Here is a 26,409-nt window from a genome sequence, read left to right as displayed (position 1 = left end):
CTATCCATGCTTGCGCCATTCTAATTAGTCTGTGGGTCCATCTCCCCGTCGTACCTGCGTCCAATCGTTTCTGCCACTCATTGAGACTTGTTTGCCTCTCATCCTTCCGTTCTTCAGCCGTTAGTGGCCTGCCTAGACTTGTAGACCTGTCGTATACTCTTTTGAGTTCCGTGGCCATTATATCTGGTGGCATGATGTTTGCTAAAATCCCAACCGATTCATGGGATACCGTACGAAATGCACATGTGACTCTAATGGCACTGAGCCGCATTGCAGACTTCGCTTTTCTAGCATACGGTTCAAAGAGTAATTTAGCAAGCTTACACATGCGTCCACTTGGTGAGTGGTTTTATTCTTTTTAAACATATACAACTTAAATTATGATAGTGATTGAAGTTAGCATAAATTTTCTCAAGTGATTATGCTCATTTAAATTTATTTGCTGATAGTTATTATTAATTGGGGGCAGTAAAATACAGATATCACAATTGTGTTATTCAGACAGAGAATACAGTTTCGTTGCATGCTCACAAATATGTTATCTACCCAATTTCTAGGAAGATTTTTCGATTTGGGCAACAGTCATGACGTTGAAGCAGTCGTAGACATTTTAGATAGACTTCAGTGATGATGATGGCATTGTAGATGAAACTTGGACTCCGTTTAACGTAAACGCTGGTGGAGAAGAAAGCGATAAAAGTACAAATGACGGTGAAGAGGATCCAATAATCAAACTTCGCGGGCACAGCGGTCATACAACCGTCATCGAACGCTATACCTAAACCCAACCCCAGGAGAGAAATTTGGAAAAATGCAAACACACATATCCTATAGAGTAAAGGTGGGTAATATGGACCACGAGGGTAATATGGACCACCTAGTTATCTTGAATTTCAGTTGTTAAATCCTCTGATATTGTCGTTTGATTTCTTAGTCTATTCGCGCAAGTTTCCTCAGTTTCGAGCAATAGTGATTTTTTTATAATATTGGTTGCTGATAATTATATGTGAATAAGCGAATTTTACTTTTTTACTTAAAATTTATTGTGGAACGAATAAATTGACAAATAATGTGTGTTAAATAAATACTATTTGCTAATTTTGAATGGTTATAGTTTAATAAATATAGTTGAGATTCTAATTAAACTCAGTTATATCGCCACCACATGTTGACTGTAATATGGACTACCACAATAGAGGCTAATATGGACTAATGGCTCATATTACCCGCAGAACAATTCTTACTCTTTTAGCTCGATTATCTTTAAGTTCATCTTATTAATATCCTACATTGGCTCCTGGTAAGCGTAAAAATTGGAATCCCGACGACATGAAAAAGACGATCACAGCGGTGCGGTTATCTGAAAGCAGCTAAGATGTACAATGTCCCTACGTCAACTTTAATAAGGCTAGCGTTAAAGAAAGACACCGAAATCGAAGAGGTCGTAAACACTAAATTACTGCACAAACCAGTTTTTCCTGAAAATTTTGAAAAGATGTTGATGGAGTACGTTTTAACAATGGAATCGAAAATATTTGGTCTAAGCAGAATGGATGTTAAGTACTTAGCCTATCAACTGGCTCAAAAAAATAATATTATACACCCATTTTCGAAAGAAAATCATTTCGCGGGTAAGGATTGGCTGCGCTTGTTTTTAAAGAGGAACCCAAATTTAGCGTTCCGCTCTCCGACGGGAACTTCATTGGCAAGAGCACGAGGTTTCACAAAAGATAATGTGAATACCTTTTTTGATATCCTTGGAAAGGAAATGGACAATTTTAATTATTCAGCCAAAAATGTTTTTAACGTTGATGAAACAGGCATAAGTGTCGTTCCATCAAAATTACCTGAAGTATTGTCAAGGAAGGGCCTTACTTCTGCGGAGAGAATCTACGATAACAACTATTGTTTGTATGAGTGCAGGTGAAATATTTGTTCCACCACTATTTATATTTCCACGAAAGAAACGCTCACATTTGTTGCTAAGAGGAGCGCCGCCTGGATCAATATACGAATGTCATCAATCCGGTTGGGTTCAAACATACATTTTTACAATATGGTTTCGACATACAAAACACGTCAAACCATCAGCAGCTTCACCAGTATTGCTCGTCTTGGTCATTCGAGTCATACAAGAAATATTGAGCTTGTTGATTTGGCTAGAGAAAATCACGTRTCTATCGTATCCATCCCKCCACACTCAAGTCACAAACTACARCCRCTAGATAAAACTTTCATGGGACCTCTTAAGAGTTATCTTTTGGAAGAAATACGTGTTTGGATGCGTTCGAGCGGCAGAGCTTTGACACACTTCGATATGGCAGAGCTATATGGAAAGGCCTATTTGCGAGATCAGAGTGGGGAAATCGCAATTAATGGATTTCGCACAACCGGTATATTTCCTTTGAACCGGTATATATTTCGCGACCATGAGTTTTTAGCTGCTGATGATGTAGCATCGCATTCTCCTCCTCGAAAGTTTGAAAGCGCTTACGAAGTACCAGATGAAATACTAAATAACGAAACCATTGTAGAGAGTCCGCATCCAATAAGCGATATTTGTAATGAAAATGTAAATCTTTCAGTTCTAAACGAATTAGAAACCAATTCTAGGGTCATATCTCCGGTTCCTATAAAAAAAACGAAACCTTCCAATCGTGGCAGGCCAGCAGGAAAGTCCACATTGATAACATCTTCGCCTTATAAAAAATCTTTACAAATTTCGTTGGAGAAAGCATCGGAAAAAGAACCTCTAAGAAAAACCAACAGACGACAGGATATTGATTCGAATGAACCCAGCTCTTCCAAGGGAATTATCAAAAAACTAAATTTTGCAAAAGAAAAGTGTACAGGTAAGACTGCTTAAATAAAGATTTTGATTAAATTTTTAAAACTTTAGTTCCCTATTTTTATTTAAGAACCCAAAAAACACCAAGGTAATTCGAGCCAACCCAGCACTTCCAAAGCACTTATGAAATCAATAAATTCAGGAAGAGAAAGATGTTCAGGTAAATCAAGGTTTTGATTTGACATTTGTAGATAACATTTTATTCTTTATTTTCATATCAGGAAAAAGGAAGAAAACAAATTCCTCATCCTCTTCGGACTTGGATGACAATTACAGTGTCCGGGACGAATCTGACGGTGAAATTCTAGAATTTGTAAACGCCGGTGAGAAAGAGGATGCGAAATGCCTATATTGCTCTACGTTTTATTCGGAAGATCGGCCTGGTGAAATATGGGTTCAATGTGTCTCTTGCAAAAATTGGAGCCATGACGAATGTGCTGGTTGTGAACAAGATCTCTTTATATGCGACATGTGTCCACAATAATCACTTCGGCTAATATGGACTACCTGGTCGATATTAGCCCCCAATATTTTGTTTTCGCGTTTATGGGTATTTTTACGTTTTTTTAGTTTATAATATATTTTGCGTTTGGACTTATTGTTTCACAAAAAAAAAAAAATTAAAATGAATTGTTTTTTCGAGTTAATCAAATAAATTTGATTGTATTATTCCATGTATTTGGTGACCAATATATCGAAAAAGGATTGGTTGTCCATATTTGCCTACTTTACTCTAATTTATGGTTGTGAAATTGTGAAATTTGTGGTTGTAGAAATCTGAAACGCCGGTTGCCCGTTGAAATACCTTCAGTAATTGAAAACTATAACATGTTTATGGGAGATGTTGATTTGGGTGATCAAATGCTCGAATATTACAGAAATAAAATGAAGACAAAGAATTGGACTTTCAAGGTGTTTTTCACTTTCTTGATCTTGTAATCTATAATACATAGATGGAATACAGACGATACTGCAAGATTTCCGGACTAACAAAGTCGAAATTCAAGTAATTTTTAACATTCATTCTTACTTCGAAGCTCCTGATCAGGTTGAAGCCTTTGAATTGAATGAAGACTTTTACGGAACCAAATATTGACCATATGATGCACCTGATGACATACGTTATGATCGCTATGACCACTGGCCTTCAATTTCAGATGATCCGCTGAGGGTTTTACGCAATAATTGCGGAAGTCGATCAAGAGGAAGATGCCAAAAATGTAAGGTTCCCCTTTGTCTGGCAAAAAAAAAGGAAGGTTTTGAAAAGTACCATACACGTAACTGACTAAAGTATATACAATTGCTCTCTATTTCTTAGTAACCTAACTTTCTTTTCTTTTATTCAAACAATTAAAGTTAAAATGTTTTTTATAAAATAGTGAAGTATTTGAAAATTTTTAGTTAAATAAAAAATTTGAAGAATGATCCTGTATTACTTTTGAGGGTATATTTTACAGGTTATAACCTAGATACCAGAAATGAGCGCTGTCCTTTTTTTAAAAAAGGACACTTCGGAAGCGTTTTTCAGGTTAATTTTGGCATACATTTACAACAAAAATTTTATTCCAACGTCTAATGCGAAATTATGAAGAAAAATATCCCTAAGTATGAAAGGGGCACTGCTGCTCCCCATATGGGCGAGGTGTACACAGGAAGTGATTGGCTCCCTTGGCCAATAGCGTACTCCTATTTTGGCTTGGTCCACCATTGTTGGCCATTATTTTTGCAAGGGCGGCCGTTGCGTGTGGTGCTTTCTCATATGCCTTTTCGATGTGCCCGTGTTAGCGAGTCTATTGTCTATCAGTACTCCTAAATACTTCAGCGACTTCTGCGTCATGATGGTATGACCGTCGATGTTTAGTTTGACGTCTTCGGGTTTTTTCCTACTTGTGATCAGCACAGCTCCTGTTTTTAGTCCAGTAAGTTGGAGGTTTGTTGCCGTGAGCCAGTCTTTGATCGCCGCCGATGCATGATTGCAGATGTTTTCAAGTTGGCCAAGTTCTTTTGCCACTGCGGTTATGGCAATATCCTCCGCGTACCCGATGATCTGCACCTGCTTCGGGAGTAGGAGACACAGTACCCCGTCATACAACACATTCCACAATATTGGGTCTTGCTTTTTCCATGTTTTTGGGAATACACCTTTTTGTAAACACCGCGTAAACAATTCTCTGAATGGTCTCGTATTGTGCCTAATGGCAATCTTGAAGGCGTTATTAGGAATACCATCTACGCCTGGTGCTATGGTATTGCCAAATCTCTCTGATCCTATTCCTTAGTTCAGCCATACAGTCTCCAAGATGTTGTATCGTCTTTGCCAAGGGAGTGGTGTCGCCCAACACTTTTGGTGATGACCTCGCTCTCAAAGGTTTTTTATAACGGACCTACCCAGTTTTGGTGCACTCTTAAAGAGGTCTGCATCAATTATCGTAGTATTCTGGGAAGAGATTTGCAATTTTTTTATTTTCGCTCAAGCTTCCAGCGCTACGGCTACCTATTAGTCTAGAGATCTAGCTGCTATTGTTATTGTTATTGGACGGACCGCCGCTCGCTTGGGGCAACGCAGGCTACTAATCTTACGCCCAATACACACTTCTTGACCAGAACCCGCAGGGTCTGATTACAGGCAAACAGCGTGTCTAAGACTTCAGCAGAGCAAGCTTACATCACCCTTTTCAAACTAACAACAGAGAATTCATTGTTAAGGTTTCAAGTTATTTTAAAAGCCGCACCTAACCTGGTGAACAGAGACTAACCAGGGAGCCGCCCAGTATGGTTCCATCGCATCTGGATTTTTGAATTACTCATCACGACTATGCGTGTTGAGGGGGACACATATTTCTAAGAGGTGGTATCGGTTCACCACAGTCACAGGAGCTTCAACGGATCTGCTAGCTTTTATACCGCGTCCTCCCCTCCTGCCGCTCAACGTCGGGGATTGCTTATTCGTTTAAACTTATTTCGTAACTAACCTGCTACTACAGGCGGTAGCTTAGAGCCCACGTATAAAAGCTAATACACGATGTACTGCAGCTGTACACTAAATACATGGGATGCCAACACATCCTTCGGGAGGTATATGTATTGTGCCACCATCTATGTGCGCCCACAATCCGACACAGCGACCACCAGTTACCTACTAGTAGCCAAGACAAAGGTGGTTCCCCTAAAAATAATAAGTCTGCCACGACTGGAACTATGTGGTGCGCTACTACTTGCTTATTAGTATCCATAGTGCAAATATATCTAAATATGGCAAAACATAAATTGTATCTCTGGTCTGATTTCGAAATTGTATTAGTCTGGTTTGAAAAACCTCCACATGCATGGAAGACGTACATATATTTACAATCAAACGTTTCAAATCCATGACCTAGTGGCATCAGCCACTTGGCGACGCCTGCCGATCTAGGTAAAAGAAGGTGCAAGCCTCTGCACCTTGCTTCCACCACTCTTTGGTGGAATGACACCGATGGTTAACAGCATCTCTCGATGGTCTGAAAGCCAAAAAATCGGCTTGCCAACACAAGCCTAACAAATAACGAACGCCATCCTCTAATAATACCAAAGAATTCTCGAATTTCTCAACTTTACTACTCAAGTATATACACATTTTAATGTTGCACGCTGAACATCGCCTAATGCAACATATAATCCGCCAAGAGTTCTGTATTCCCCGATTTAAGCCTTAAATAAAAAAGTGCTTTTCCATGTGCAAGATCTGCACTATGCATCAACAGAAGATGAGAATGCAGATTATGGCAGCACTTCTACTGCAACGCTGCAACTTCACTTTGCCTTTCACTATTAGAAGTATTGATTTTGTTGGGCCTTTTCAGATAAAGGCGTCCATGCTAAGGGCTCCCACGCTAATAAAAGGCTACGTGGCTGTCTGTGTCTGTTTTTCGACAAAAGCAGTACACCTCGAGCTATGTACTAATCTGACAAAAGAGGCTTTTATCGCGGCATTTACTCGCTTCGTCGGACGACGTGGTTTTCCGTGAAAATTTATGTACGATAATGGAAAAACCCTTTACCGGGGCTCAAAGAGCCATAGAAAAACAGTTTGTAGACTTTATTAAACAAATCTCCCCTGAGATTCTACAAAGTACACTCTCCAAGGCATTAACTGGCAATTTATATCCCCAAGATCTCCTCATGTGGGTGGTTAAAGGCAATCAGTTCTAAAAACTTGAAATTTCATAAAAAAAAGTAACATTAAGCTACAAATTTAATGACGAAGAATTTACGGCACTATTAATCCTTTCTCAATTCACGGCCACTAGCAACACTCTCGCAACATTCCTCACATCTAACAGCTTTAACCCGTGGGCACTTTCTCAAAGGAGTCCCCATTCCGGCCACACCTAATCCAGGCGTGGAGCCGCTATCGCTATTAAATCGATGGGGGAGAATTAAAATTCTCCATCATAATTTCAGCCGGAGATGGAAAGAAGACTATTTAAAGGACCTCCACAAGAGGTATCGATGGAAAACATCAGAAAATACGCCAATGCTTGGAAATTGTGTACTTATTAACGATGATTGTCTCACACCTACCGAATGGCGACTTGGGCGCATTGAAAAGCTCCATTATGGCTCAGACGGTCACATCCGGGTAGTTGATCTCCGTACTCAAAGCGGAATACTAACCAGATCGCCAAAGTGCCAATTCAAATAAATCAATAAAACCGCAACCCGCAAAAACCGTTAAAAATAACAATGAAAATTACAAAAATGGTCGGCCAATACGACGACTCAGTCATGCCACATAACGTGTCCAATATATTTGCGCGAACGTAGTACTTGTTGCGAAATTAAGTGAAATTGTTGGCACTAACAATTTTCATATAGAGCCTTTGAATAAAGGCAATATAGACGAAACAAAAATTCATTCCTACACTGAAGAAAGTTTCATGGAAATCCTTAAATTTTTGTCAAATAAAAACAAAAATTATTATTCGTATCAACTGAAGAGCTCTACGGGGCTAATTGTTGTAATCAAGGGTATAGAGTTCGCCGTAGACGCTAGTGTAGTCAAAGAAGCCTTGGAAGAATGCGGTTTTGGAATTAAAACAGTTGTAAATATATTTAATAGAAACAAAGTACCATAGCCAATGTTTAAAATTGAATTGTTGGCGAACTCAAATCAACTTAAAAAAAAGGAAACACATCCAATATATAATTTGAAATATTTATTGCATCGTTGAGTAACTGTGGAAGAACCACATAAAAGAAACGGTCCGGTACAATATACTAACTGCCAAGAATATGGGCATACTAAATCATACTGCACCCTGCGCAGTGTTTGTGTGGTATGTGGTGATTTACATCCCACTTCTAAATGCACCCTTAAGAAAGAAAAATTAAATAAAAAATGAAGCAATTGCGGATAAAATCACACTGCTAACTACAGAGGTTGCTCTGTATATAAAGATTTGAAATCGAAGTTGTCACAGGGAATTCAAGCACGTCGTAACCAAATGTTACAAACACCCCGTAACGAAATTATTGCAAAATCAGAAAAAAGTTCAAATCCTATTACTTCTAACAATAATAATATATAAGAAAGTTATGCAAATGTGGTGAAAGGTAACCTAGTGCAAATGCAACTGCCGCAATATTGAAACTATGATTATAAATCTTACACAGTGTATGATACAATTCATGTCTACCATGCAAAACATGATCCAAGAATTAATAAAATCACAAAATCAAATGCTGTAAAGTTAATTTAGTAAAAAATAGCTTACTAAATATGCGTATATGGAATGCTAACGGTGTTAACCAACATAATGTAGAGATTATCAGATTTCTGTCTGAAAATAATATAGATGTAATGCTTATTTCAGAAACTCATCTATCAAATAAAAATAATTTAAATTTACCGTCATTTAGATTGTATGGTACAAATCATCCAGATGGAAAAGCGCATGGTGGCCCGGCAGTGTTGATTAGAAGTCGTTTCAACCACTATGCTCTAGAATCTCATGCTACACCACAGCTACAAGCTACAACAATATCACCAAAAAATCGGGGTTGTGACTTAAATTTTACAGCTATGTACAGGGTGGCTGATGAATTTTGCTACATTAAGAAACTCAAATAATTTTTTTTTTCAGTGTATGGAATTTATTTTTCTTTTATTCATATTAAAGGGCATTCAATTTTATTAAATATAGCTTAATTAGTTTTAAAAATAATGGAATTTAAATGCCCCCCCTGCCCGTTGATGCATGTGCGGCATCTTACCAAAAAGTTGTTCATTACTGCTTGGAGAGTTGAGACAGGAATAGCCGCAATTGTTTCTCGAATGGATTGCCTTAGTTCATTCAAATTTGTTGGTTTTGCTTTGTAGACTTCCTGTTTGCAATAACCCCACATGAAAAAGTCAGGTGCAGTAAGGTCAGGCGACCTGGGTGGCCCACGGAATGTGGAGTTTCTGGATATCAGCTTATTGGGAAATTTTCGTCGCAATTCTGTCATAACAGGTTGGGCTACGTGAGGAGCTGCAACATCTTGCTGAAACCACACAGAGTTGAAAGAAATTCTCATTCGGCGTAATTCTGAATAGAAAAACTCTCTCAGCAGCGATTGTTTCCTCCGTTCGAACTGAAGGGTATCGATGGTAAGGTCTTCTGTTGACTGTCCCATGCTCGGCAAAATTGTTTACAAGTCTCGTTAAGGTCCACCTGCTCGGAGGATTGCCGCCAAACGTGCGCCTATACTCTCTTTGAACCAAAACTACGGACTCCAGTGCGTGATAGCGGCGGACAATCCAAATTCTTGTTTCAGTGTCCCAGTTATCCATTTTTGTTAAATGTAAAAGTCAATCTGCAAAATAAAAATAAAAATTAACCAGATTCATTAAATAGAAAAAAGTTATTTAATTTTTTTTTTGGTAGCGGCTTTCATCAACCACCCTGTACTGTTCACCTCGTTTTAAAATTACAGAAATCGAATTTAGACTTTTTTGGAACACTAGGTCAAAGATGTCTTGCAGGTGGAGATTGCAACGCAAAGCACACGTACTGGGGCTCACGTCTTATTAATTCGAAAGGACGACAGCTGTATTAAACTGTTATAAATAGGCACAATATCCTTGAAATAATATCTCCTCGTAAGACGACATATTGGCCTAGTAATCGTAAGAAAATACCAGATTTAATTGATTTTGCTGTAATAAAAAATATAGATAAATCGCACATAACAGCTGATACGTTCACTGATCTATCTTCTGATCACTCTCCTCTAATAATAAAGTGATGAACCCATATTCGTTAATCCAAAAGTGGGTCTAACTTCTTATAAAACGAATAGGCTAAAATATAAAAAATACGTAAGTAGCCACATTAATATTGAGTAAAAAATAAATACAAGAAGAGATATTGGCGAAAGCATAACAGAAATCAATGATATAATAACACAGTACAACAGCTAATCTGGGGGTTCGAAATTCCAACTCAGGGTGATGGTACTAGGTCAGTATAGTAAAACCCTCAAAGGGTTTGGCGTTCGTATGTGTCAGTTTTTTTTATGACCTTATGATCCCTTTTTACCTTATCTTGATGTTTTTTCGCTTAGTTGTAACATTTTGGCAAAAACAAAAAAAAAAAAAAAACAAAAAAAAAAAAAAAAAAAAAAACAAAAAAAAAAAATAACCAATTTCTGAGAATGCTATTTACATCCTTGCAACAGAAACATCGTAGTTGTTAGAACGATGCTTTCCCAAAAAGCCTTTTTTTAATTTTTTTTTATTTTTTTTTACTTTTTATTTTTTTTGGTTTTTGCCAAAATGTTACAACTAAACGAAAAAACATCAAGATAAGGAAAACAGGGGTCATAAGGTCATAAAAAAAAAATGACACATCGAACGCCAAACCCTTTAAAGGTTTTACTATACTGATCTAGTACCATCATCCTGACTTGGAATTTCTCATCCCCCAGACAATAATCCCAAAAATGTTCCACAGTGTAACCAGCACAGCTGTGTTAGCAACACGAAACAAAAACTATAAGCCGTCAATTGCAGATAAATCGTTTCCTTCCAATCAGTTTAAATTAAAATCTGCTATACGTAAATTAAAGAAGCGCTTAAACGTGAGAAAGAATTGAAATGTGTATAAAAAATATGTAATATATGAAATGTATATAAAAAGTTGTGTCCAAATTCAAACAAGCAAAATTCCCTTTGGAAAACCCAAAAGTTCATAAAGCCACCAACTGACTCTAACATGTCTATACGAGACTTGGCCGAAAATTGGGCTCAAAGTGACGAGGAATAAGCTAATTGCTTTTCAAATCACCTAGAAAAGGTATTTCAACCCAATTTGCCAAAGAACAACTTTAAGCTGTCAATGTTACCCAATACAGCTAAAGAGTCGCTCGAGTCTCTTAAGACTTCACCTTCTGAAATTATTGGTATCATCAAAGAACTTAATCCAAAAAAGTCGCAGAGGCATGATAATATTTCCCCAAAAATGCGAATTGAGTTACGAATTATTTCTGTAGAGGTGTTCTCTTTGCTCTTCAATGCAATTCTTAGTTTTGGACACTATACAATTTCATGGAAAAGGTCGCAGATTATCTTGGTAGATAAACCTGAGAAAGACTTAACACAGCCGTCTTCAGACAGACCAATCAGTCTTCTACCCTGTCTTTCAAAAGATGACTCCTTTCCTCCATGAAAATAATACAATACCAATGCATCAATTCGGTTTTCGTGCTAAACTTGGAATAGAATAGAATTACTAACGAGATAAGGAAAGCATTTGAGCACAGGGAGTACTGTTCAGCAATATTTCTAGATTATCGCCTAGAGAAACGAATGCGCTACGCGTTTGATAAGGTGTGGTTCGAAGCTCTTTTATACAAGATTAAAAAAATTCTTATTTGAAAAAAAAAAAAAAAAGTTATGGTAAAAGTGGGAGATGTCATATCTGATGAACGACAGATAAGAATTGGTGTACCCCAGGGCAGTGTTTTAGGCCCAACACTATGCATCATATATACATCAGATCTTCCAACAGCTCATAATGTATTAACTTCAACTTTTGCGGACGACGCAGCTATAGTGAGCCATAACAAATGCCACATTTCAGCATCAAGAATATTAGCGAAGCATTTAAGTTCTGTCGAAGAATGGCTAGCGAACTGGCGTATAAATGTGAGTGAACAGAAGTGTAAGCATATTACATTTTCGCTAAGACCTAAGATGTACCCGACAATAAAAATAAACAATATTTTAGTACCCCAAGGGAACGAAGTAACATATCTTGGTATTCACATAGATAGAAGGCTCACGTGGAGAAAACACATCTCTTGTAAAATAACATGTATGAAGGTTCGAGCTTCAAATTTAAATGGGCTTATATATTGCGGTCATAAAGCCGATTTGGATGTATGGCATTCAACTGTGGGGTACGACCTGTGCAACTAATATTGATATATTACAAAGGTTTAATTCAAAAATGCTTAGAACGAAGCGTTCGAAAATATCCATAAAGGCTTTGGCATCTCTATGGTAAAGAAAGAAGTAGAAGCCAGCAGAATTAAATATATATCTAAACTCCGAGATCACCCAAACCCTTTGGCTAATGCTTTGGTACATTCCGGCGATCAAACACGACTCAATCACTTGCTTGAGACTGTCTAGTTTTTAAACAGAATTAAGATTTTTGTTAGGCTTTAAGAAAAAGCAGATCCAATAAATAAAATAATTTTGGAAAAAAACATAACGTGGCACAATCGCCCATTTTTTTTAATATACTATCATGTATATTCAAATACCATTTTTTACAGAGATCAAGATTTACGTGGACATTCCTAACATACCAAACACAAACTATTCGGTCGGCAAACATTGCGGTACGTACTGGGACTACGCCCCGCCCAGCCAATGCTATTTCATCGGCCATCGATGCTGGTAGTGTCTAACGAGCAGCCCCATCAACGCCATCCGCATAAACCGAACCGCGTCGCATCCGATGCCCTCTAAGTCGTCGAAAACACCGGCTACAACTCTGTGGGCTCTTTAGAGGATTGTCACCGACACAACGTCAGAGGTTGCCCAGGCACATGAGCACTGCCTCAACTATCTGTCGCACACATGTGAAGCAGAAGTATTTTTTTTATGAAGAGATATAAAAAATCATCAAAAGACACTGTTTCCCTTACAACAATCGTGTGGGACTTTATTCCACTAGAAAAACATCTCAATAAACGACACATAGCTTTGATGAGAATTGCCCTGCGGAACTACCAATTAGGTATTACATCGCAGAGCAAGCTAACCCTATTGAGTAGAAGGTTTCAGTCATCTTATGTTCCTCATATCCCACATAGATTGCTATTATTTTAGACTCCGCTGTCTTTCTTCCACGCGTCCTCTAACTGTACACTCCGTTTAACTCAAAGCCTTCGGCTCAGAGTTGGCCCGCCTATATTAGCCATTATTCGACTTAAAGCCGTGTTAACTTGCGCCACTTTTTCGCAACCTTTCTCTATGTTTGTTTTGTAGTTCATCCTCGTATCAATTATTACAACTAAGTAATTAAGATTCCATAGGAGTGGGCCGAGAACCGATCCTTGCGGTACTACAGCAGTACCTTCATCCTTTGATGACTTCATTGTCATCCACTGGCAGAAAAACTGGAAGCTCTGGGGGCCACTGTTTGCGTTTGTTGCTTTGGAAACAGAGCATCTACTACCTCCTTAAATAGTATAGGGCAGGTCGGCAATTGTCCTTTGGCACTCTAGCTTTTGTCATTACCGCTTTATACATGAAAATCCCATGGATTTTCTTCCGCTTTATCTCAGAGTTCTTTAAAGCACGCAGCATTGTTTTTCTTGATTGCTGCTCTAAGTTCTTTCCGTCTTGATTTAAACGTTTCTCGTAGTCGGTAAAATTCCAAGGTTGCTCTACTTCTCTGGTATTTCGTCCGGATTTTGTTGCAGTAACTTCTCAAAACAACAATTTCGCCATTCCACTAATATAATGGCTTTCGGGGGTGGTCGTATTTTTTCCTTACCATAGTAGCATCGCAAGCTCTGCTAACAGAGTCGGTCAATAGTTTTGCTTGTTTATTCGCGTCATTTGAACTGCTGAATTTTTCGTCCATCATTATTTCATATAAGTCTTCTTCTATTGATTCGTCTTTCCATCCTCTACTTTGAGCTTTTTATGGCCACCCAGCTCTCTTTTGGCCTCTATTATTATTGCAATTGTCTATTATTATCGCTTGGTGGTAATATATGTGTATATATTAGGGTGTCCCTTATATGACGAAACAGATTTTTTTTTAGAAATTTAAAACGCATACCCTATATATTTTTTATAAATGTAAATATATACTCAAATATAAATTTTCATCTTTCTACGACGAGTGCAACTCGTGCCGACCAACCCCCCAAAGCTTTCTTTATCTTAGTATATAGCCATTATTCTGAGATATAGCCTACCTATTATTGGTGTTACTGTAAAATTGATTAAAATGCTATTAAATAAAAAAAGTGGTTAGGTTAGACAAATATTTATTAAAAGAACTTTAAAATTAAGCAGGATAACTTCTTTTTAGAGTATTTTTTTTACAATATGGATATAAGTGCCTATGTTCCTGGACACATCTTAATAAAAATTGTTTTTGCTCTTCTTCGGCTGTGATTAGTCCGTTAAATTCTTGCATTAATTTAACGGCCCTTTCAGCTGTGTCGGTTACGACTTCTAACTGGTGTTAAGACATCCTGAAAGGCAGCATTACCTTCCCGAGCAGATACATCGACGTGGAGCAAGCTTGCACCTATTTGAAATCTTGAAAAAAAAAATGGATGCTCCGCATAGAAACAAAATCATCCAGAGTTTTATCTGAAACAAAACAAAAATACATTAAATTTTAAATAACAAAAATAATATACGTAAGATCTATAAAAATTAGACTGACCAAACAACGTATTAGACATTTCTAGCGTCGATGGAATGTAGCGCTTTCCAATATTCGGACTTTCCTCTCTGTTTAAGTTGGCAATAATTTTCATTTTAGTCTCATTATCAACTTTGTTATCAAAAAGTGATAAACTAACAGTTTCTTCACAAAGGTACCATGAATGCTGGCTAAACTTGCTTATGGAAGCTTTAGATATAGCTGCATCAACTTTTTCATACGCTTTCAATGCTTTCAAAAAGCACAAATCTTAGTTTGGTGCTTTACTCGCCACCGAGCATTGAAGCCATGGTTTAACATACAATGTTACAATAATCAAACAAACATCTTGCAGAGCCTTTTTATCATTAGCGTTCATACGAAATTGAGACTGCAGTAAACAAATTTTCAATGAATATATTGCTCTTGACATCCATCCTATCTGGTGCATAGCTCCAGGAGGTCTGATTTTTATTTTACATTCTTTATCTCCTCCCAAAAATACTACACATAGCTCTACCAATTCCCGACAGTCATCTCTTACAAAAGATTTGTCTAGTTCTGCCTTATAATACATCAACAAGGATGTAATATCAGTCTCAGCAGTATAATTCTGTATGAAATCAATTCAGAGTTCAATATTATTAGAATCTATGTTTTTCCAATTGTCTCTAAACTTTTTGAAGAAGGGAATGTCAGGACTATTAGTTACTTGTTTCAGTTTGATTTCAAAGACARATTTTAGGACCARCTCATAAATATGATGGCGACAAGCAAATAGCAACAATTCTCTCTCTAAAATCTGCTCTAGAAGAACACAAGCTCCACTGAAACGGCCGGTATTAGAAGCAGTTGTATCGCAGCACATTATCTGTACTTTTTCATTAAGATTCCAATCGGATAGGGCGATTGAAACGGCATTGGCTTGATCCTTACCAGAAGAACTGTCTAGTTTTGGTACTGCGAGAAGCTGTTCTCTATTGTCAAATGAAGCAATAATTGGTAAACGTTCTTCTTTTGTACTTCGCACGTCCAACGAAGGTAAAAGTTTCCCATCCCAATGAACTGTGACTACATCAGGTATATTGTTCTGAAAGTCAGCTTTTATTGCTTCTGCTCTGGATTTTCTAGTCTGATGGGACTGCCAATAAATCCCTATGTCTGACATTTCTTTCCTCTTCTCCTATCTGTCTTTGTTTAGCTCTTTCTTCTTTATCCGCTAACTTTCTGTCCACACCACCAAGACGTCCTGGTCGACCTGGCCCCCATTGTTTCATCAGAAATAGTTTGCCTTCCTCTATTCTCATCATATCAAAAGCATTAGCATGTGCAATATCAAATAAGTTATCAAGATTATTCTTAAAATCATTTTCACGATTTTTAAACGTACCTTGAGTTTTTTTGATATTTTTTTGCAGTTCTCTCCATGAATGATATGGGTCTATTAGTTTGTTTACGCAGTTGGGAAATTCTTTTGTGGGAATTTTTGCCTTTTCCCAATATATGATACACTCCCTAATCACTAAATTTGCACTTTTACTGACAGTCAATTTTACTTCTCGAATATTGAATATGAAACAATACAGCGAGAACTTGTCGATTTGATAGTAATTTTGCACCACTAATTTGATGGCTAGGCAAACCGATAAGGAAAATATTTTGTTTATCATTTCGTAATTCAACCGACATCTTTATGCATTAAACAATTGCACTCTAATGACCTGAAACATAAATACGAAGTGGCAATTGCAACCCTTTGTTTTTGTTGTTATAGCGGCAGAGTTCTGCCGAATTGACAGTCCTTGACCGAATAAATATTCGGGTCCGTTCCGGTTACGTAGACCCGACTGTCGTGGGAACGGAGACAATTGCAACCCGTCGCTACAGGTTGCAGCGCTCAGTTGCGCGGTTCTTGAATGAACAAGTTTCAATCGCAAGTCGGCACGGGTTATCGTTGATAAAACGAGCTGATATTTTTTTTAAATAGTATTATGCTAAAGCAAAACTTTTAAGAAGGTATGCATAAAAAATTAAACACTTCGAAATTTAAGGGACACCCTAGTATACATATATCACACATTTGCTACTTCATCCTTCATGCTAACAGCTTGTAATATCTCATTGTAAAACGTCTCCCCAGTTTTTGTGATCACCAACGCATCCGGTTTTGGAGAGGGCCTGCGAATAACTTTCCTTTGTTCTTTGATGACTTTCCTCCCTTTGTTCTTGACTGTCATCCAGCTTCCATCCTTTGGCGTTTATTTTTTATTTTTTATTGGAGGGGCTTATCTCTATTTTGCCTTCAATTCTGGTTTTCACCATCTCCACTTGATCGGATGTCTTGATCTTTTTTGGTGGCGTTTTGCAATTGGCATTCATTTCTTCAAGCATTATTTTAGGTGTTGCTTCTGTCACGCTTTTAGCAAGGTTAGCTTCTCGATATGCTTTTCTAGAGCTTGCATTTTGCTCTTGTGCACGCGTATGCAGCCTAGAAATAGCACTTATAAGTTCTCGCATGCCATTATTTATCGAGCGTTGAGGTGATCGCTTATAAGCTTATTGACGCTGTCCCCTAGCTCTGCCATATAATCCCTACCCGTTTGCACAGTTTTCACTGGAGGCGTGTTTCCTATTTGTAGCGAGGGCGGCGACGATCTTGCCGGTACAGGCCTTTCCATGAAAAGAACTTTTCGCCACTGTATCATTGCTGTCATTGTCTATCGACAGCCGGGAGCCTGCTTGCTCTCCCCCTACAACCGCCTTCACTGGGCTTATTACATCCTGCACCGCAACTTTACTTCTTTTAGAACTCACAAATATGATTTTATTTATTATATTATTTTAGCTTACACAGTCCACCTCTGCTGCTTTGGTTGTCGGGGACTGCTTATTTAATATTCGCTGCTAACCTTCTGATCTGGAAGCCGTTCAATTATCCGCCACCTGCTGACCGCCACAGTAGCCCAAGCTAAGCAGGAGTGTTTTTTTTTTATTTCCGAAGGGCATTCTTCTAAAGATACTGTCAGGGTGGGACTGGTATTATGCACGATTCATATTGTCCGCTAGAGTTCACCTCTTTCCTGATCACGCCCAGGCAGTCAAAAAAAGCAGGTGGAATTGATATCAAACCACTGGAAGTATCAACCGGAATTTGCTTATTTCCAATTCCTAAAGAATACGATGTGAATTGTCTTCGGCAATGTAATTTTCGTTCGTATCCCATAACTGAGGCAGACTTGAAGGCTTATCGTTTTCAAAAAACTGCAAAATTGAACATTGACATGAGTTTTGAATGTGAATTACTCAACAGTGACGAATATTTTACGCTCTATGTGTTGTCGACTTCGATATTCACTCCTCTCCGTTGAACCCTTCTGTCGTCTGGTAAGCTACGCTGAAATGAATACCCATCATTTCCAGTTTGCTCTTCTGAAAAAAAGCACATAATGTTTCGTGCATTTATATCAGACATACAAACCGAAGTGGGATATCGCTGATTTGCGCCCACGACCCGACGGTAGAGAAGGACGATGTGATCAAAAATGCCTCCTATGAGCGCTTAGAGCGCACCTATGCGAACTGTCCCTGCCACGATATTAAAATCGTGTTTGGCGACTTTAACGCCAGGGTGGGCAAAGGTGGTGTCTTTGGCACTACGGTCGGTAAATTCAGCCTCCACGACGAAACATCCCGAAACGGGTTGCGACTGATCGACTTCGCCAGGGCCCGAAATATGGTTATCTGTAGTACTAGATTCCAGCATAAGAAGATTAATCAAGCTACCTGGCTGTCTTCGGATCGAAAAACCACCAACCAGATCGATCGTGTTCTGATAGACGGAAGACCCGTCTCCAGTGTTTTAGATGTGCGTGCGCTCCGAGGTCCTAACATCCACTCGGACCACTATCTTGTTGCAGCCAAGATTCGCACCCACCTCTCTGTAGCAAAAAGCGCACGTCTACAAACACAAGAAAGGTTCGACGTCGAGAAGCTGCAATCACAAGAGATAGCCGAACGTTCCATTGCCCGATCATGAGGGAGTTCGAATAGCAATTAACGGTCTGAAGAACAACAAAGCAGTGGGAGCCGATGGATTGCCGACCGAGCTATTTGAACACGGCGGTGAAGAACTGATAGGAAGCATGCATCAGCTTCTTTGTAAGTTATGGTCGGACGAAAGCATGCCTAACGACTGGAATTAAAGTGTGCTCTGCCCAATCCAAAGACCCCACAATCCGCGCCAACTACCGTGGGATAAGTCCTCTCAACATCGCGTATAAGGTTCAATCGAGCCGTTAACAAATTGATTGGACCTTATCAGTGTGGCTTTGGACCTGGAAAATCAACAACCGTGCAGATATTCACCATGCGCTAAATTTTGGAAAAGACCCATGAAAAGAGAATGGACACTCACCACCTCGTCGTCAATTTCAAAGCTGCTTTCGACAGCACGAACAGGAACTGCCCTAATGCCACGATGTCTGAATATGGTATCCCTGAAAAACTAATACGGCTGTGTAAACTGACATTGAGCCACACCAAAAGCTCCGTCAGGACCGTGAAGGACCTCTTCGAACCGTTCAATACTAAACGAGGCTTCAGACAAGGCGACTTTCTGTCGTGCGACTTCTTCAATCTACTGCTGGAGAAAATCGTTCGAGCTGCAGAACTTAATTTAGCATTTACAATCTTTTATACGAGTGTACATCTGCTGGGCTGTGCTGATGATATTGACAGCTAAACACCACCAACAATGTCAGCGTGGAAATCAAACGCAGGATTACTCTTGCTAACAGGTGCTACTTCGGACTGTGTAGGCAATTGAGAAGCAAAGTCCTCTTACGACGAACAAAAATCTAAATCTATAAGTAACTCATTATTCCCGTCCTACTGTACGGTGCTGAGGCTTGGACGATGACAATAACTGATGAGTCTACGTTGCTACTTTTCCAGAGAAAGGTTGTGCGAAAGATTTATGGTCCTTTGCGTGTTGGCAGCGGCGAATATCGCATTCGATGGAACGATGAGCTGTATGAGATATACGAAGACATTGACCTAGTTCAACTAATTAAAAGACAGCGGCAACGCTAGCTACGTTATATCGTCTGAATGGGAGGAGGGTTTTCTCTAAAAGTATTCGACGCAGTACCCGCCGGGGGAAGCATAGGAAGACCTCCGCGCGCTATTGTTAACTCGGCTATAATAGCGTATCTTTGTGTGAAACACACATAACGAATAATGTTCAATAATTTTGTTTTTGAATAGCCGGAATAAAATTAAAACTGTTTAAAATATGATTAAAACAGTGTAAAAAGGAATAAGTTGAAAAGTTAGAAGAGCTAAATTGAAACAGTGAAAATATTACAATAAATTTAATAAAAAATTGAAACACTTAAAATTTGACTAAAACAGTGAAAAAAGGAATGAGTTCAAAAGTTAAAAGAGTTGATCAATGCCGGTAAAATAGCGGGAACACAAATACAAACAGTAAAAACTACCGATATGACACGCAATTGTAGAGTTAAAGCAAACAAAAGTAATAAAGATATCCTTTAAGGCGCGCATCGCATTCTTACAATTGATACAGAAAAGTGAACAGGAGAAAAAATAGGTGATACAACAACCGTTAAGACGCGCAATTGTGCAGTTAAGACGCGAACTCGTAGAGTTGATTCGATTATTAGTGATTGAGTGCAGTGGAAATGTTTTTTGCGCTCTTTTGTTATTCGTGGAATAATCCTAGTTTTTTATAGTGAAATCACGCTTGATTTGGCTTAAGACTTACCGGAATTCCGGATGATCCAAGTCGATACTAAATCTAAAGAAATAGATAAGTACATTTTAAATTTAAACAAAAATTTATTTGGAAATACCTGCCTCTTCGTGGCCAATTTCCAAAATTTTTAGATATACTTTTATTATTTTTCCTACTAACAGCGAATCAAACGTGCGCTTATTTGTTTAATTTGCCACTAATTTGATCCATCAGATGTTCTCCGTTTTTCGTTTTTTCGCTTTATTCTCCTTTTTCGTTTTGCTTTTGGTTTAGGCAATGCCAACCAGTTATAATATAAATTAGGTTTTAGCAGCAGGGACTGAACGTACTTATTGACAGGTGTGCCCAACTATTTTCTCACTGAAACCTCCATCTAATGGGAGGTCCAGGAAACGTATTGTTTCGACGGAGACACATGCTTAGTACATGCCAGTTTATATTCTGGATAAGTAAAAGTCATGTACCGTCTTCACGCTATATTTTAATGTCTGAGGGATGGGAAAATACCATTTTCTGCACATGTTTCCTGTTTTTACTAGCTTCCAAACCGAATTATGAAATTTAAAAAATAAATTTGCTTACTCAGTTAAGTTGCTGTAACTTTAGAAGTCGTTGAGGTAATATACCGTAGACCTATTGAATATTTTAAAATACACAGTGAGTTTTGAACCAAACTCAGAATGTTAAGAATACAAAACAAATTATATCAAATTATTTCACAAAACCAGTATATAGGAAATCAGCATCCTGCCCCGGCTTCCCACGGATATTGAACAATCATTTCAAAAGTTATAATTTGTACGAACATAAAATAATATTTTTCGTTTTAATACTTTTTTTTTTTTTGTCAACAGGCCTTTACCAATTATATTTTACTTCCTCTGCTCCGGAAAAATAATGTATTGAGTCAGAGCTTCCCTGTAAACGACATTTGATGTTAATTTATTTTGTGGAAGCAATTTAAATTGATTTTCAGGACCTCCGATGGAACAACAAACAGTTGGCCGTAACTAAAACATTATTTTCAAGGTCAAACCCTACTAATTCGAAAGTTCGGACTTGGGACTTGTTTATAGTTGAAACGAAAGATATTTCACCGGAAATTAAAGCCCTTTAAATGGGATTGGCAGATCCCTTGGGGTCATCGGAATCCTCGGTATATGAGCTATCTGGTCCGCTGCTGGGTCGGTGATAATGATTGATACAATTAAATTGTTCTTCAATTCCTTAATAAGCAGCCTCGTCCCGTTGTACATGCTTGCAGGGCTTAAATTCCTTAAAAGCATGATTGGAGTTCCAATTTTAAAGCCAATTCATGTGGCAGTTCAGAAGGGTTTAATGAATTTGAAAACTCCTGGGGATAAACTGCGTCTGTTATTAATCACGGTGTCTATCGATTTGTATTTTTTATTTCTCCGTAAACTTTTTGAATAATTAGATCGATTATATTATTCCTACTCCTTCCACTATTGCCTAGAACACAACCAATGAAATTCGTTTTCGCGCAAATTATTCATGTCGGGGTATACTGCATCTATTAAAATTTTTAATCTATTTGGTCAAGAGACACATTGAGAAAGAATATTCCAATTCCAGCTTCAATTTGGAGTGTGAAAAATTCCTTCTCCAAGTTTAAGCGGTTGCTGTGGAAAACCACCATCAGTGATTCTATGAAGATATTCGTCCGTAATTTTATATTTTCAATCGACGTCCATGAGGGCGACGGTATTAATTCGACGGTATTGCTCGTTAACATCTTTTAATGACAGAAAGAGTCGGAAATCTCCAATATATACAAAAGGTATCGTGCCCATGGTAGCAGGACTTCCGACGTTTCCTGACGGAGCAACTGCTAACGCTATCTTTCCTGATTGTCTTATTTTAGCAAGTACCAGGGGTTAGCGAGGCTGCGTTGCAGGTATAGTACATTTTAAAATTATCTTGTTTATTTCTAAAAAATTATTTCTCTACTCCATTTTTGTACAATTTGGTAAAAAAATGTTTCGCTTCAGAAGAACCGCAATTTCAATTGACCACATTTTAGGTTCTGTTTAGCTTAATTTTTGCGAAATCGGCATATCTAATTCGTATTTCCGTTGGGCGTCATATTGAAATTTACGTAAATTATATCATTATCCGCGCATTTAACACAAATGTAACAGGAAATCATTTTAAAGTGACAAAATTGTACGAACTGGATGTTAAATACTATATACAAAGAGAGACTTCACTTTCACTTGGTATTGTACATTTTGCTCGAACCTTCCAGAATTTACTCACCCTATCAGTATGTCGCAACTTAGCTAAATGTTAAATAACACCTTCTGTCTAAGTTTAGCATTCTCTGTTATAAGTAAGTAGTGATTTTTTGTTTTTCAATTTACGCTAGTAAGACGGTTAAAAATTACCATTTTCTGAATTTCTTTTTACAAACCATCTCCATTGGATTCCCTTCAAAATGGTTCAGGCCATTTTTCATTTCATGCAACGGCTTAGTCAGCTATAGCGAACACAAAAAACCCAGCTAATTTTTATATATGTATACAAGGTGTGTTCCAAAGTAGACAAGACTTTTTGAATCTAGCGCTCCTGGCTATTTTTATCGATTGTCCAGTGAGAATTTCACGAGATTTCATCAATTGGAAGTGAAGTTATTGCGTTTTAAGTGTCAGTATATTTGTGTTATTGGTGCAAAAATAAGTTTCGAGCAAAGAGCCAATATAAAATTTTGTTTGAAAATTGGTAAGACGTTTTAATTGATGAAACAAGTTTATGGCGATGTTTCCTATTCCATAGCAGAATGCACGAGTGGTTTAAACATATTCAAAGTGGTCGTGAGGACATAAATCAACATGTGGGCCAATCAAAATCCGTGATCACCGGAAATTCCATCGAAGCTGTGCGTGAATTCATCAAAAATCAGCCGAAATCATCATTGAAATTTATGAAAATGGAATTGATAATCTCGAAAACATCGATTTATAGCATTTTGACCGAACATTTGGGCTTACGAAAGGTGTGTGCACGGTTTGTACCGTACAAATTGACTGACGATTAAAAATTGCTCAAAATCCAACATTCGTAGAACATCATTAAAGAGATCAAAAAGGACAAAAGCTTCCGTTACAATATTGTGACTAGTGACGAAGCGTGGTGTTTCCAATATGATCCCGAAACGAAATGCCAGAGTGCTGAATCGAAGTCACCGGAAGAGCCGAAACTCAAAAAACGCGCATGGAGAAGTCAAAAGTAAAGACAAAGCTGATTTGTTTTTATGATTCCAAGGGTATTGTCCACAAATAATTTGTTCCACCCTGCCAAAACGTTAATGCGGTATTCTACCTTGGTGTTTTAAAGCGTTTGGTGCGCCGCATTCAACGTGTTCGGCCCGAATATCGCGTTTGTTGCGCGCCGTCTCACCGATCAACGTTTGTGACCGATTACACTGGTCTACATAAAAATTGAATTCTACATGAAAATATACTATATTGATTGTATTTCACTTGTTAAACATAAATATACAAGTTAAAATTCATAATTAGCTTTTATTGTGCATTTATGCCTTATAAATATAATAGATTGTAGCGCGACAGATTTATCACATTAATGATGATAACTCAAAATATTTAGTGATTACCCGCGGAAATTTTATTATTTCACATTTGTTTGTTGTGTTTAACGTTGACGTTTAACGTTGTTTAACGTTGACTGTGTTTTGTTCAACAAATTTAAATTAAAAACCAAGACAAATCGTGGGTACCACATTTTAGTTGCACAACTTTCTCTACAAATCTGATTAAGTGGCTAAACAAAAAGAAACGTTCATTGCCTTTTGGTGTACCAATGATGTGGAGGGAACCTACCAATTATGCGAATGACTGTTGCTTTTGCTTGACTCCACCCATCCAGCACGGTATATCACGAAAAAAGAAACGAAGCGTAGTATACCCTGACGTAGCCTCTGTATCGCGACCTGTACTACATGGAATCGATTTACCTGTTCCTCGACCTCCCGAAGAATACCAGCAAGATTCTGAAGAAGCGATTAATTCAATCTAAGTTGACTACAATGAGCCTACAACCTCACAATCGCCACAGTTTGTGGGTGACAATATTTTTTGTGACGAACCTCATAGAATTTCGCAAGATGAACTCAGTGACCTTATACGAGATTTAAATTTGTCAAAAGATAAAGCGGAATTACTACGATCGAGACTTAATCAATGGAATTTGCTTCAATCGGATGTCAAAATCAGTATATACAGATATCGTCAGAAGAACTTAATGCCTTATTTCAAATCCGAAAACCAGCTTGCATTCTGTAATAACGTAAATGACTTGATGAACGCTTTGAACATTGAATACCATCCACAGGAATGGCGGCTGTTCATAGACTCCTCAAAATTAAGTTTAAAAGCTGTTCTTCTCCATAATGGTAACACACAACCATCGATTCCGTTATGCCACGCTGTGCATACTAAAGAAACATACGAAAATATGAAATTAATTTTAGATGCTATATCATACTGAGAGCACGAATGGCAGATTTGTGGTGATCTAAAAGTCGTAGCAATGGTGTTGGGTTTACAAATGGGCTATTGTTTGGTCAGAAGCATGTCACTGTGCAAAATCGGATGACCGTAACCATGAATTAGGCTATTCACCTTTGTGAGAGCGCCGCTTATGCATATGCACATCAATTCTTACATCCATATACATATGTTACGGTTTTCTATGATTTGCACATAATTGAATTTTTGCTTGAACTTTGCAAGCAGGTACATATATACATACGCACAAACATACGTATTTCGGTCGCAGACCTCATAACCATATAAGCACAAGCTTACATAGCTAATGAGAAAATTAAGCACAAGAAGGGATAAAAACCGGTGCTAGCATAATATTAAGACATTATTAGTACAGCATTGGGCGTGTTAAGTTAAAGTAAAAATTAATGTAAACTTAAAATTAAATAAAAATCAATTTGTTAACTGGACATTAATTTATTATTGGGCTCCTACAGCTATACCAAGTCGGGCCAGATCTTTACATTACATAAAAAATGATTGGAATGCTGAATCCTGGAGAAAAGAACGTCCAGCACCTTTACAAATCAAATTGGGACTAATGAAAAACTTTATGAAGGCTCTCAAAGAGAAAAAATTCTTCTACCACCTTTACATATTAAATTGGGACTAATGAAAGACTTTGTGAAGGCTCTCAACAACAAGGATGGACCTGCATTCAAATACCTGCGAAGTAAACTTCCACGTATAAGCGACGTCAAAATTAAAGAGGGAATCTTTATCGGACCAAAACTTTTCTTCAGTTTTACAGGGCTTTGAAAAAGAAGCATGGGAATCTTTTAGAGCAGTCGTTCATGGTTTTTTGGGCAATAAGAGAAATGAAAATTATGTTGAACTTGTGAACAAAGTATCAACAGTTGGGTTGCAATATGTCCCTAAAAATTCATTTTCTTCCCTCTCAACTCGATTTTTCCCTTCTAACTGCGGTGATGTAAACATGGTGAACGATTCCACCAAGATATCTCGACAATGGAAAAGAGATAAAAGGGCTGATGGGATGCGTCAATGTTAGCGGACTACTGCTAGACTTTGAAAAGAGATACCCTTAACAGTGATTACAAAAGACAAACGAAAAGGAAGAGAAAATCTTAATCAAATACGTTATTTTTTTTAAATTGTAATATTTCCAATTATCAATTATTATAGTTTTTTTATAAAATGTTTTGTACTTTAACGTGTTACTAAAAGCCAAATTTTGTTTATTAGGTATATTTCAAAAATAAGAGCTAATTCGAAAAACATATTCTTGTTTTCCTCTTCAGTAACCTCAAAGCAATA

The 26,409-nt window shown here is 37.8% G+C and overlaps 1 protein-coding gene across 3 annotated transcripts in view; it reads left to right on the top strand.

Annotated features, from left to right (window-relative positions):
• The first annotated feature begins 519 nt into the window (after positions 1–519).
• LOC108974643 (lipoma-preferred partner homolog) overlaps positions 520–26,409 on the top strand; it is an 80,069-nt gene continuing 54,179 nt past the window's right edge. The window contains exons 1-4 of one of the 3 annotated variants that reach the window (XM_018942607.1): positions 520–841; positions 1,233–2,852; positions 2,919–3,008; positions 3,070–3,390. In XM_018942607.1, the coding sequence (XP_018798152.1) occupies positions 2,015–2,852; positions 2,919–3,008; positions 3,070–3,332 (1,191 nt within the window). In that variant the 5' untranslated portion in view covers positions 520–841; positions 1,233–2,014 and the 3' untranslated portion in view covers positions 3,333–3,390. Of the gene's footprint in view, positions 842–1,232; positions 2,853–2,918; positions 3,009–3,069; positions 3,391–26,409 lie in introns of those variants that run through there. The other 2 variants (XM_018942608.1, XM_018942609.1) reach the window with 2 other exon arrangements.

Source organism: Bactrocera latifrons, unplaced genomic scaffold (genome assembly GCF_001853355.1).
Source record: "Bactrocera latifrons isolate USDA-ARS-PBARC rearing strain unplaced genomic scaffold, ASM185335v1 scaffold_570, whole genome shotgun sequence".
Classification (NCBI taxonomy): domain Eukaryota; kingdom Metazoa; phylum Arthropoda; class Insecta; order Diptera; family Tephritidae; genus Bactrocera; species Bactrocera latifrons.
This window is presented reverse-complemented; position numbering and strand designations above follow the sequence as displayed.